Here is a 13,822-nt window from a genome sequence, read left to right on the forward strand (position 1 = left end):
CTTCGGAGAAGTAGATGCCAAACAAGAGCGGTCCCAGGACTGAACCCTGAGGTACTCCACTTGTCTGGAGATGGATTTGGAGTCTGCTACTTTTGCAGTGTGGGTTTTAAGCCAGTTGGCAACCCATCGAGTGACATGGAGATTTATGCCCAACTTAGTAAGTTTATCTATGATTCCAGAGTGGGGGATTGTGTCGAAGGCCTTGGTGAAGTCCAGGTAGGCTGTGTAGACCGCCTTACCATCATCCACGGCTCTGGAGACTGATTCGAAGAAGTCAGTCAGGTTCAGGAGACAGGATCGGCCCTTCATGAACCCAAACTGGGTGGGGTCCAGTGTTTGAAGGTCGCCAATGTCTTCGTTTTTTAAGTTCCATGATAATACGTTCCATGGCCTTGCAGGCTCGTCAGACTGATGGGACGGTAGTTCCCAGGATCCAGGGTGGATTCCCCCCCTTGTGGAGTGTGATAACTGTAGCTGTGTGCCACTCAGTGGGCACAAATCCTGAGGTGAGGGTACGATTAATCATGACACTTAGGTGAGGTGCCAGTTCATTTTGTAGTTCATGTAGTACACAGCCCGGGATGTCGTTTAGTCCCATGGATGCTGTATTCTTAGCTTTGGAGAGTGTGTTTTTTACCTGTGTGACTGTGATTACCAGAATTTGGCAATCTTTTGGTATTGAGATGGGCCCTTTAGGGGGTGAGGGGGGTGAAGTTGGCACTGAATTGATCTGCCAGGATATTGGCAATATCCTTGGGATCAGTATATTTAATGCCATTCTGTTGTAGCTCAGAGCAGATCTGAGCATTGCCATTTAGGTTCTTGACATAGCTATAGAATGCCTTGTGGTTGTCTTTGGAATCTTTGGCAATTTTATTTTTGTAACTAGCTTTGGAGGATTTTATGAAGGATCTCAGCTTCTTACTGAGGCTGGTAAGGGAGTTTTTTGCATCCCTGGATTTTCCTCTTCTCTGCAACAGTTTCTTTTTTCTGTTGTATAGTTTGTTTGACAGGGGACCACCAGATTGGTTTCCTTTTTTGGAGGAGAGCATCTTGGTTCTATTTGGGATGACACGATTCATACACAAGTGGATGTGCTCGTGCAGTGCTTTAGTGTAGGATTCAGCAGTCAAACATTTAGTTCCCGTCTGCATGGGTGTCATGAAGTTTGTCACTTCTGACTTGAGTAGCATGAAGCTGGTCTTGGAGAAGTTTTTTACAGATGTTTCCTTACTTGGGGGGTGGGGGTGGGATGTGGATGTCAAAGGTGATTACCTTATGGTCAGACCTAACCAACAAGGGGATGACCACTGGTGTGGAGCATCGATTTCCCATGTTGGTATTGACCAGGTCCAGGATATTGGAGCCCCTGGTGGGTCTATGGATTAGTTGATCCAGGGCATTGGAATTTATGAATTCCAAGAACCGTTTATCAAAGGTGTTGGTACACCAGTAGTTTTCCCAGTTAATGGCAGGGTAGTTGAAATCACCCAGTATTAGGGTGTTTGGTTGTGTCTTAATATTTTCCAGTTTGTTTAGAAAGGTGTAGTGAGAATCTTGGGATTAAGACCCACACATCCCTAAGGTAAGGGAGGGTCTTCTGGTCCAGTTGTTTTTGCCCATGTTATATTATTAGTCCATTGATCATCCTATTGTTCGAGTGTGGTGATAGGGAATGAGCCAGTTTGCTAGTCCGATGTGGCGGAATACCTCCACCTTTGGAGTATTAATTTTTCCTTGTGGGCAGCTTACTGAGCTCTGCTTTCATGATTTCAGCTCTAGGGAATGTGCCTGTTCAGACAATGTTGGCTTACTTGCATGCTTGTAGGTAGCGTGTGCTCACAGGGTCATGGTCCATGAGAGCAACATCTGTGTTTTTATTACTAGATGTCACCCATGTGATAAACCATTATTGCTTCCTTCTCCCCAGAATGACCAGGCCACCAGTAGCCTCTTGGTAACATTCTCCCTTGACAACTCCTACAGGCACTTGAGATGCCAGTCAGTCTTGGGACACTAGTGTCATATTCAGGTCTTCTTCCCTCTGTGCCATGGAGTTAGCTATGCTACTTTCTAACAGTACATAATTGGCAACACTTTGGCTTTATAAACATACTGTTTTAATTAGTTTTTCAAGGGCACAAGATGGCCATGGCATTTTAAGTCAGACTGCATTTTGATAAAAAAAAAAAATTAATAATACTAAATTTCACAAGTATTAAGTACTAAAGCATGGACTAAAATGAGAGCTGTTAAAGTGCAGCTCATAGTAGACTTTAGGACTTAGCTCTCCTTTACTTATAGGCTTTGCAGCCTTGAGTTTAGAAAAATTATTGGTTGGGCAGACGGTGTGGGGGGCATGGGCCATGAAAATTTTATGCATACTGTATCAGTATGGAAAGACATTGTAGCACATGCACATCTAAAGTTTATAGTTCTGCTATGTTTTGCAGCAATTTACATGATTAAAATGTCTGGTATATGTGCACTGCTTAGATTTACGCAGTTGCGTATCATAATTTGAGTTTCTCTTTTGTCATTCAGTTCTTTTAGATTTTAGTTAATCCGACCTTGACAGTAGCTGCGCTATATTTACCACAACAAGGTGTATTTAACAAGTATTGCTGCAGGTTTTGTTCTGAGCTAAGTTGCACATTAATTAGGATGGCTGCATAAAGTAAACTTTAACAGTAGGTTCCACTGTCCATTTTATTGTTTTAATAATGTGTGGCTATGCAAAACAGAAGAGATGTCCCTTTTGGAACTTTAAACAGGTATGGTTTACTTGGAATTCTTAGTTTGCACAAAATTTCCTTTTGATATTAGCCTAGTAAATGTCTTTTGATCAGCAAGGTTCATGCTATGTGAAGCAAACTGGCAAAACTGTAAATTATCATTAATGTTGTTGTGACAATGCAACTCTAAGGCGTTGAAGGTTACAGGATAAAAATTGCAGTGACTGCAGTTTGAAAGTGCTAGATACCATACAGTATTATGTTTTATAAAACAGTTAAAAGTGGCTTGTGTAATGGAGTTTTTATAGCTTTTAAGATGTGCTGTTCTTTTTAATTATAAAATTTACCATTTTAACATGCTGAGTTAATTGTTAGCAGTGAGATAGATCTGAGCTCTGAACATGTGCCTCCTAGTTCTTCCCCTGCACTGTTTATTAACAGTGCACATAAAATGTTCTAAGATAATGTGCATGTTCTCACAACAACAGAAAAAACAGACTGATGTTCTTCGTGTTTCACTGTTGCAGTCATTAAATTTGGGTAATCTGCTGGCAGGTTGCCCTCAGTCGGCCTGATTAACAAAGTCTTGGGTCCTGTGTTGGTTGCCGTCCCTTCTTCCATGATGTCAGGTCGTCAGGGGTATAAAACATGCAACCGACACCATTACATCAGTCTTTCTTGCCGCACGGTAGCAGAAGCAGTTCGCAAGTGCCGGTCGGTCGACTCCTGAAATTTTCGTTTTCGAGTTTCAGAACCGAACTCTTCAACTAAAAAGCTAAGTACCCCGTTGGGGAAACTTTTTCTTGCCCCTTACCGATGTCAGTAAAAGTTAATAATTGCATTACTTGTGGGAAGCAAATACCTAATAAGGATTTTCATTTGTACTGTGTTCCTTGCCTAGGCCCTGACCACAACGTACCTTGGTGTCGGTTTTGTGCTAGATTTAATCAACGCACTGTTAAACGTCTGTATATTTTTGCTTCTAAATATTTTGGCTCACGATTTAACTACCCAGAAATGATGTCGGTTAGCAATCCGACTACCGGAATACCTAAAAAACGCAAAATAAGAGACAGTCAGACCGTCGAGGTCCAAAACTGACGACGACGCTTCTCTTAATCCAGTCGCTAGTTCGCCGGTACTCATTAAGGCGCTTTTGCAGCCCCTGATACCCGCTACTTTTGATTCGCAGGCCTCTACTGAGACCTATTCGGAGTCCGGTATGCTGCAAGATGCTTTAAGTATTGAACCCGCGGATGTCTCTACCTTAGATGGGTCCGGAGCTGCTGTGCAGGCACCGTCTTCTGAAGGTGTTTTCAGGCCTAAAGATTTGTATATTAAACCGGCGCCATCTTCAAAACTAAGGATAAAAATCAGTGTCTAAAAAACCAAAGTTTGGGCCACGTGTGCAGGCCCCAGTGCCTAAAAAACAAATTATCAAAATGGCTGAAGACTTAATTACCTTGATCATGGGTAGCCAACCCCCCCTGCTAAGAGGCCTAGGCAAGGCTGTGACTATGAATCTTCCGATTAGGATTCTATTTCTTCTTATTCTTCTACTGAACAGGATTTATCTATACCTACTTATGAGGACTCTGATGCAGAAGATTCCATCCCTTCTGCTTCTCCCCCTGAGGCTTTCTCTTTTGGAAAAACTTTACATATCATCAAAGAACATTTCCACTAGGAAAGTCAGGATTTCTGTGAATCTAAAAAGAGACTTAGGGATTTTCTTCTTCTTCCTCAGCATAGGCCTTTGGCTATACCTCCTGTTCTAGACATTGTTGATTATGATGTTTTTTCAGAATCTAGTATGACTCCTGATTCTCTGCCTCCGGCTCCTAGTAAGTCAGACAGATACTACAGGGTTCCTGACTCCCACAAATTTATTTTCAAAAGCCCTACTTTCGATCCTGAAACCATTTCTCAGGGTCCCAATGGCGTTAAGGCCTCTACTGCTAAAAATCCTACCCCTTCTGATAGAGATTCCAGGGTGCTGGATAGACTGGGTAAGAAGGTTTACATGTCTGTAACTTTGGCAATCAGGGCTTTAAACTGTCAATTTCATATGCTTAAATATCAACACCATGTCATGGGACTACTTAAACAGAAAATTATGTTAATCTCTGACTGTGTGGAAAATAAAGATTTGCAGGATTAATTACATTCAGCTGAACAAGTTGGAAAACATACTTTGCAATGTGGTTTTGATTCCTTGGAGGCCTCTTGCAGGGCTGCTGTAACTGGATCTGTGCTAAGAAGAGATGCTTGGCTCAAGGAGCAAACTCTGCTGACCATGTTAAAGCAAAATTGTTGGATGCTCCTTTACAACAGGACCATCTCTTTGGTAATAAGGCTGAAGAAGTGTTAACAAAGATGGAAGATAAAGCCAAATCTATGCAAACTGTGAAAGATTTCTTACAAGTGCAGCCTCCAAGATTTAGTGGGCAACTGGCCTACTAAGAACTGGTCCTTTCCAGTTCCCCCGAGAGACGCTCAAGTCAAATCCAGACATTCCAAAGGCTCCAGGTTTCAGTCACAAGGAACTTTTAGAACAAGACAATGGGGTGCCTCCACCTCCAAATCTGGAAGCAACAAGGCACCTCCCTATGGTAAACAGTCTCACTGACTTTCCTCTACAATCACCAAGCACTTATCTTTTAGCCGCCCCTTTGGGGGGGAAACTGGCACTTCATGCACAAAACTGGCAACTTATTACCCAGGACAAATGGGTTTTAAGTATAGTATCCCAGGGATACAGATTTCATTTCCACATGTTGCCATTCCCAAGCGGATGGCCAGATCTGCCCCTAAATCAGGCGGCAGAGGCCCAGAAACAAGTTCTGTCCCTCTTTAATATGGGGGCTATTCAACCAGTACCAGAAGAGGAAAAGGGACAAGGTTTCCATTCAAGACATTTCCTGGTACCCAGGAAAGGCAAATCATGGCGTCCAATTCTGGACTTATCCACTCTAATTACATTTCTGGACATTCCAAAATTCAAGATGCTGACTCTTCAACAGTTACTACCTATGCTAGGCAAAGATGCCTGGTTGGTAACTCTAGACTTAAAAGAGGCTTACCTGCATATCCCAAACAAGGAATCTTGCAGAAGATACCTCCGCTTCAAAGCAGGCTACTTGCATTACCAGTACTCTGCACTGCCCTTTGGCTTATCTACTGTGCCCAGGGTCTTCACAAAGTGCCTGGCTCCAGTAACTGCATTTTGCAGGCAAAGAAATATTCAGATATATCCGTACCTGGACGATTGTCTAATTCAGGCAGAAAACAAGGATATTCTTCTAAAGCATCTGGCGTTTGTAAAAAGGGTTCTAACTTGTCTAGGGTACACCATAAACGAAAAGAAATCACAACTGGTACCCTCTCAAAAAATTACATTCCTGGGTGCAAGCTTGAATACAACAGCCCAGATAACTTACCTTACGCCAAAAAAGCAAATTCAATTGGTGACTTACTTCAAACAGGTGGCCACAAAAACCCTGCTATCTGCAAGGCAAATTCTGCAAGCCTTGGGGTTCATGGCTTCCTGCGTTCTTCTAATTCCATATGCAAGACTGCATATGAGGTAACGTCAGTGGTACTTTAAAAGTTTATGGAGTCAACATTGTCACAGCCTGGAAACAATGATTCCTATTAAACCTTGTGTGCAACTAGAGTTCCTATGGTGGGCAGAAGCCTGCCACCAAAACAAGGGACTGTCATTCACCCTAAACCCTTACTACAGACACATCAGACTATGCTTTGGGGGCTAATCTGGCAGGAAAGTGCATTCAGAGCAAATGGAGCCCAAATCAAATGCACCTACATATCAGTCAGAAAGAGATGCTAGCTGTACAGAATGCTCTGACAGCCTTCAAGGACTACCTTCATCAAAGACAACTAATGATAAAGACAGGCAACACCACAGTTATGTAGTACATGAACAATCAGGGGGGTACACATTCCTACCCCCTTTGCAGACTAGCCATGGCATTGTGGAACACGGCCTTGACTTATCAAATACAACTACAGGCTCAATTCCTGCCAGGAAAGCTAAATACTCTGGCAGACGAACTAAGCAGAAATCTTATGGACCCACACGAATGGAAACTGGAACCACACGTTTTCAACATGTTGACACGCAAATGGGGGAGCCCAGACATAGATCTTTTGCTTCACCCCAGAATTATCTGTTGGACAAATTCTGCACAAGAATTCATCACAAAAAAGCTTGGAAAATGGATGCTCTATCATTCAGCTGGAAAAAAACTGTCAGTCTATGCTTTCCTCCCTCTGCCTCTGCTCTCCAAAGTCCTACTAAAAGTCAGCAGGACAAACCAAAAATGATTCTGATTGCTCCAGACTGACCTCGCCAACACTGGTACCCACTCCTGCTCAATGTGCCGCTCCTTCCTCCGTGGCACCTGCCTTAGACACCTTACCTACTGTCTCAGCAGAACTACCAAATTCTGCACACTCAGCTCCAAACTTTGAATCTTGCAGCGTGGCTAATCAGCTAATTTTACCCTTGACATCTCTCAGCAAACCTGTGATAGATGTCATTTTGGAGGCTAGAAGGTCTAGTACTAGAAAATCTTATGCTGACAAATGGAAAAGATTCTGTGCCTGGAACCAATCACAAGGAATAAGCACAGCAATGCCCAATATTCCTCAGATTCTGCAATACTTAACTGAGATGCTTCACAAGGACCTATCTTTTTCTTCCATAAAAATCCATGCCTCTGCCATTTTAGCTCATTACAACTCAGAACCTCCCCTCTTCTCTCATCCTTTGCTAAAGCAGTATCTAGGAGTGGCCAAAAATTTAAGACCTCCCAGGAGAGCACCAACTCGTGCATGGTACATCAATTTAGTTTTGGAAAAACTCACTGTCCCTCCTTTTGAGCCAGCTGCTACTGCGGACCTAAAATTTCACTCTTGGAAAACAGCTTTCCTTTTAGCAGTCACTTCAGCTAGAAGGATTTCAGAATTACAGGCTCTTATGGCAGTGGAGCCTTTCATTAGTTTTCATCCGGACAGGGTGGCTCTCGGGACCAATCTGTCTTTTATGCCTAAGGTGGTATCCAGTGTGTCTCTTAATCAGACCATTCATCTGCCAACTTTCTTTCCCAATCCACAGAACAAGGGTGAGTGGATTCTGCATTCATTGGATGTATGCAGACAACTTAGATTCTACTTAAACAGGACAAAATCTCTAAGAAAATCTGAACAACTATTGGTGGCATTTGCTGTAGGGGCAGAGGGAAAGGCTGTTTCAAAGCAGACTATTTCCAAATGGATAAGCTATTGTATTTGTTTCTGCTATATGCACCATGGTAAACCTATCCCCAAGGGGATCAGATCTCATTCCACCAGGGCTGCATCTACTTCTGCAACCTTTCTCAGAGGGGTTCCTACCAGAGACATTCTAGAAGCTGCTACCTGGAGCACAGTTCATACGTTCACCAAACATTACCATCTACCTCTCTTCTCTAAATCCAGAGCTGGCTTTGCCACTGCTGTCCTGCAGGGCCTTATAGCTGCTCCTAATGCTGTATAAATCCATCCTCCCCAACCATAGCTTTAGGATTCTACCCAAATGTAATGACTGCAACAGTGAAACACGAAGAACATAGTACAGTTGTGTGCACTTACCATAAATGTAGATGTTCGAGTGTATTCACTGTTGCAATCCTGGTTACCCACCCTCCAGCCGCCTGTTTTTCTCTTACTATACCTCTCCTTTCTTTTACTATGCTTAAAAGCCTTTTTGGTGTATTTGCTTTTGTTTGGAGGTATATTTTTTGTGTTTTAAATTATATACATATATCTATATATATTTTGCTCCCCATTTGGGGGGCACCTGACATCTGGGGCATGAAAAACTGATGTAATGGCGTCAGCTGCATGTTTTATACCCCCTGACGACATGGAAGAAGGGACAGCAACCGACGCAGGACCCAAGACTTTGTTAATCAGGCCGACTGAGGGCAACCTGCCAGCAGATTACCCAAATGTAATGACAGCAACAGTGAATACACTCGAACATCTACATTTATAGTAAGTGTACACAACTGTACTTTCCTTGCATAGGGCTGTAGCATATGTGGAAAACTAAGAAAATTTGTTTCAGGTGTAGGGAATTTATTGCTTGCACTAATTTTATCATTTGTCAAGAAGTTATTAAACAGTAATTGGTTTAAACATTTCATTGCCATCTAAATTGCATCTAGATTTATTGAAATATCCCCAAATGATGATAGAGAGGCTTATTAAATAATTAACTGAAGTACATGTTATAATAATGTCTTTTTTTTCTACAGAGATAATAATGTGGTCATTGTTGTTGGTGAAACTGGAAGTGGGAAGACAACCCAGCTGACACAGTACCTTCATGAAGATGGCTATACAACTTATGGGATGGTAGGATGCACACAGCCACGTCGTGTAGCTGCCATGTCAGTGGCAAAGCGTGTCAGTGAGGAAATGGACGTAAACCTTGGAGATCAGGTGAGCAGTATAGTGTGTGTAGGTATGCAAAGTGTATGTGTTTGAGTGTGTTTGTATTTATATATAAATGTATGTACTGTGTGTGTTTATATATATATATATATATATATATATATATATATATATATAGATGCATATGTTTGTGTGTGTGTGTGTATATATATATATATATATATATATATATATATATATATACGTATATATATATATATATATATATATATATATATATAGAGAGAGAGAGAGAGAGAGAAGAATGTAAGTAAAAGCACTGATAAAATCTATCAACCTAAATAGTCTGTTAAAGCTTTCACTCTGTACTCTGAGCGTTCTGAGTGGAAGAAGTCTTTTACACACAATCATCAATTGAGTTGAGCAAAATGTAGTTTCTGTTAAAGTAAATGGTGGAATTAGTTCATTTGGACAAGTCAAGTCAGTTTCATATAAAGCTTAACGGTAGAGTGAATCAGAAAATTGCCACTAATGGAAACAGCAGTGTCAGTATTGCTATATTTTGGACCTGACTGTAGTGGTGAAGTGAAAACTAAGTCGTAGGACAAAGCTCTCAAGTAAATTGCTCATTCTACCATTCATTGATGTAAGCTTTTGAGTAGTTGCCAAAAGAATTAGATCATACATATTAGTAGCATAAATGAAACCCCTTTGCAGAATAGCTGGATTGAGGAGTTTGTTACTCTGGGAAGATGTTGGAATAAAGCTGCTGTTTCTCGGTGTTGTTGAGAGATTTGATTAAGTTATTTTGAATGTCATGTAAGAACGCCCCTTGGTGTCTTCCAAAAGCTTGAGAGAAAACAGAGTTTAAATAGGAAAAAAGTAAATAAATAGCTTTAGTTCAAATAAATCTAAAACCAGGTCTTGAGTATGGTTTAGAATAGATGGAAAAATGGAGTGAAGTGCCATACTGGAAAAGAAACTCCATACCTAAGAAACTGGCTTTGATTTCAGGTTCTGAGTGATTAATAACAAAGAAGGCTGATATTGCTGTGATATCTGAGCATGCCTTCAAGGGCTAGTGTGAAGATTCAAATTGACAGATCTCTGAAAAGAAAAAGCCTAGGTGTACCCCATTGATGAAGGTCCTAGTGGAACTAATTTGATTAAAAAAAAAAGCTGTTCACTTGTAAGTTATTTTTATCTCTGGTACCTTATTCATACTTTAAGGAAAAGAGCAATCCTCTGAAAAGGAAACATATGTTTTTTTTGAAAGACTGAGTCTGCTAATAGCTTATTTCCTGAATAATCATGTATTCCTTTACGATTCTTAGCAGCACATTGACAATGCCATCTTCGTGTGTAGTATATGGATGATTGCTGGCCCAGTTTCAGTTCATCTGCTAGTGTCACTTTGCTGAAAAACAGATCTGAAGTAGTTAACTTCATTTGTCCATCAACCTGTGGGTATCAGATCCATATCGGATCCGAGCCGGCAGCTTCAAACAGCTAAGATCCGAGCTGCAAGCTCCTCCCCCTTACCAATAATCCCCTGCTAACCCTTCCTGCCCTAATATCTCGTTTGCCACGGTTCAGTCAGCAGCTTGATCGAGCTTCTAGGCGTTGGTAGTGCGTATTCTGTGAGAAAAATCTTTTTTTTCTTTCTGTTAAAATATTTGTGTGTGTGTGTTACCCCTAGTCTATTCCTATTATTAGCAATTTTTTGTAGTTAAACTTAACTGTATCTAGTTAGTTTGTCCTCCTCCTGTGTGTGTGTGTGAAGGTGTGTCTGTGTTGGGCCTGGTGTTTAATTTTTTCTAAGTCATGTCTGAGGTCCCTAAAGCCTTCTTTTCTAAATGCACCGAGTGTGGCCATAAGCTGTCCCCAGCGGATGGCCACACTCTGTGTGTTATTTGCCTTGAGGTTGACCACTTCTCCTCAGACTGCACTATTTGTGCAGCCTTCAACCCCAGGGCTTTGAGGGACAGGAGGTCGAAGTTGGTCTTGGCGGGACTGTTGCCCCGGATCCGACTTTGTCCTCCTCTTCCTCTGTGGTACCTGCCGCGGCTGCGGCAGTGCCACCCCCCATCCCTGCTCCCCTGGCCGGGACTCACCCACCCACCGCAGGCCACGAGGAGAGGGAAGCTAGGAGAGAGTGTAGAAAGGAGAAACACCACAAGCGGCGGGCCGAGTCTTCCTCGTCGGCCCCGCCGGCCACGCATGTGGCTTCTCCTAAGGCCTCCGGCCCTTCTCCTTCCCGACTCCATTCACCCCGTTTTTCTCCGGAGCCGGAGGAGGAGGAGACCCGGTCGCCTTCGAGGTCATCGAGGCGGCACTCCCATCCCGCCTCGGTGGCTTCTTCTAGGTCATCTAGAAGCTTATCCGATGCAGACATGGACGGGATGATGAGTAGGTTCCTCCAGGCCCAGCTGCAGATGGGAGTGCTCCTGCCTCCCCCTCCCCTGGGGGGGGAGCTCGACCCCCTTTTTCGCCCTGATTGCTCCTTCTCTGACCCACTTCCGGGGTTCGGAGCCTTCGGAGCCGGGTAGCGTTGGCTCTGATAGTACCTCGTACTTTGGCGCCGACAGCACCCTCGAGTTTGTCGGGCCCCTTTTCGGATCCGAGCTTCAGATCCGGAGGTGTCACTGTGTCTTCGGCTCCGTCTCAGTCGGAGCATACTGGCCCTTCGGATCTGATTGCTTCGGCGCCAGCTCCAATCCACACATCGGATCCGAGGGGACTGCTCTCGGATCCCAGGGAGAGCAGCTCCCCTTTGGCGTTCGATGTTGTGGAAAGGGTTCTATCGAGGGATTCGAGGCCCCAGGTTTCTGCTACGGCTCCACCCTGCACTCCATCTCAGACGGGCCTACCTTCCATCACCCGGCCCCAGGGACAGCCTGCGCCTACGTCCCAGATAGTTCCCTTGGAGGAACAAGATGTGGTTGGTGAGGCCTCTTTGGACAGCCCCCCCGAGGAGGTTCCTCACAAACGTAAGTGCAAGAGGAGGCACTTGGACTCACCTGAGTCCTTGACAACAGAGACAGATTTAGAGGAAGGGGAAGGTTCCCCAAGGTCACCCCCCCGAAGACGTCTCCTTCGGAGACATCATGGAAATGCTTCGAATTAGAGGGGGGTGGTCTGCCCAAATACCTTCCTCTGATGAGTCTGTGTTTCTGCAGGCATTTGACGCAGGCCCATCTACCTCTTGGGTGTCCCCTCCCGCCGACCCCCTGGTAGACATGATTACTACCAGGGCATGGAAGGAGCCGGACACTGTGGAGCCCATTCCCAAGAGGCCTGATAAAATTCTTAGTCCTCCTTCCGATAGGACATGCTGGAACAAGGGTGCTCCTGTAGATGCCATGTTGGTGGCAGTCGCCACTGAAAAGGAACTGGCCCAGGAGAGTTCCTCGGTCCATCCTCCAGACAAGGAGTCTTGGACGATGGACCGTTTGGGGAAGTGGATGTTCGCTTCAGCCACCTTCTCGGTAAGGTCGCTGAATTATATGGCACACGTGATACGACTCCAGCGGGATCTCATCAAAGAATACGCAGGGTCGCCCCCAGAGTCCATGTTGGCAGAGGATAAGAAAGTATTCTCTACCTGAATGGCCACTCTCAAATCCATTTCTAACACCTTTGTGCGGCTCCTCTCCCATGCCACGGAAGGGGCCGCTAGAGCTAGCTGAGCGGGCATTGTCTTACGACGGCATGCTTGGCTCCGCCATTGCGATTTTGCGGAACCCTTCAAGGCGTCCTTCGCTAATTCCCTGTTTGATGGTTCTTCGCTCTTTGGCAAGACCGTATGCGACACACTGGTCCAGAGCGAGAAAGACGGGAAGACGTCTGCCGTCGGAGTCCGCTTCTCTGCTCCCCAGAGGTCCTTCACTAGGAACCAAAAGGGACAGAAGAAGATGTGGTTCCAGAAATCTCAACAGTCCCATTTCGCTCCAGACCCCTCATCATTCAGAAACAGAGGAGGACAGGGTGGACGCCGGCCCAGAGACAGAGGGGGGGACCGAAGAATTTCGGGTCGAGAGAACCCTTTTCTGATTGGCCCGAGCAGCAACCCTGAAGGGTTACCCGACTGCTCCACTCTGGAGGCAGTTGGGGGGTGTTTCTCGAGGCACCTAGCAATGTGGGAGTCCATTACAACAGATCGCTGGGTGCTTCGGATCATATCCAGAGGTTATAAGATTCCCTTTCTCAACCTTCCTCCCAAACCCCGGAGCCTTCCCGGTGTCCCACCCAATCAAAGGGAGGCAGCAGCCGCAGAAATTCTTCAGCTGCTAGAAAAAAGAGCAGTCCAGCACGTCCCCCCAGACCAATCTGAATCAGGCTTTTACTCCAGGTTCTTTTTGGTGCCAAAAAAGATGGGGGACTTGAGACCAATCCTCGATCTATCCTTTCTAAACCTGTCAGTGGCCAAAGAGAAGTTCCGGATGGTCACCATTCAATCCATTCTACCACTCCTGCAGGAGAATGACTGGATGTGCTCCATAGACATCAAGGACGCGTACTACCACATTCTGATGGACAGGCGATCCAGAAGGTTTCTCCGCTTCCGGCTAGGAGCCAGCCACTACCAGTTCAGGGTCCTTCCCTTTGGTCTCACCACAGCCCCC

General features: G+C 44.5%; 1 protein-coding gene across 1 annotated transcript in view; it reads left to right on the forward strand.

The window, feature by feature from the left end:
• Positions 1-13,822, forward strand: part of DHX38 (DEAH-box helicase 38) — a gene marked incomplete in the record, with an annotated part of 1,902,786 nt that overhangs the window by 891,839 nt on the left and 997,125 nt on the right. The window contains 1 exon segment of the mRNA XM_044081902.1: positions 9,059-9,245. Coding sequence (XP_043937837.1) covers positions 9,059-9,245 — 187 coding nt within the window.

The sequence above is a fragment of the Protopterus annectens genome, chromosome 8.part1, assembly GCF_019279795.1.
Source record: "Protopterus annectens isolate FY-2018-M chromosome 8.part1, PAN1.0, whole genome shotgun sequence".
Taxonomy (NCBI): Eukaryota; Metazoa; Chordata; order Ceratodontiformes; family Protopteridae; genus Protopterus; species Protopterus annectens.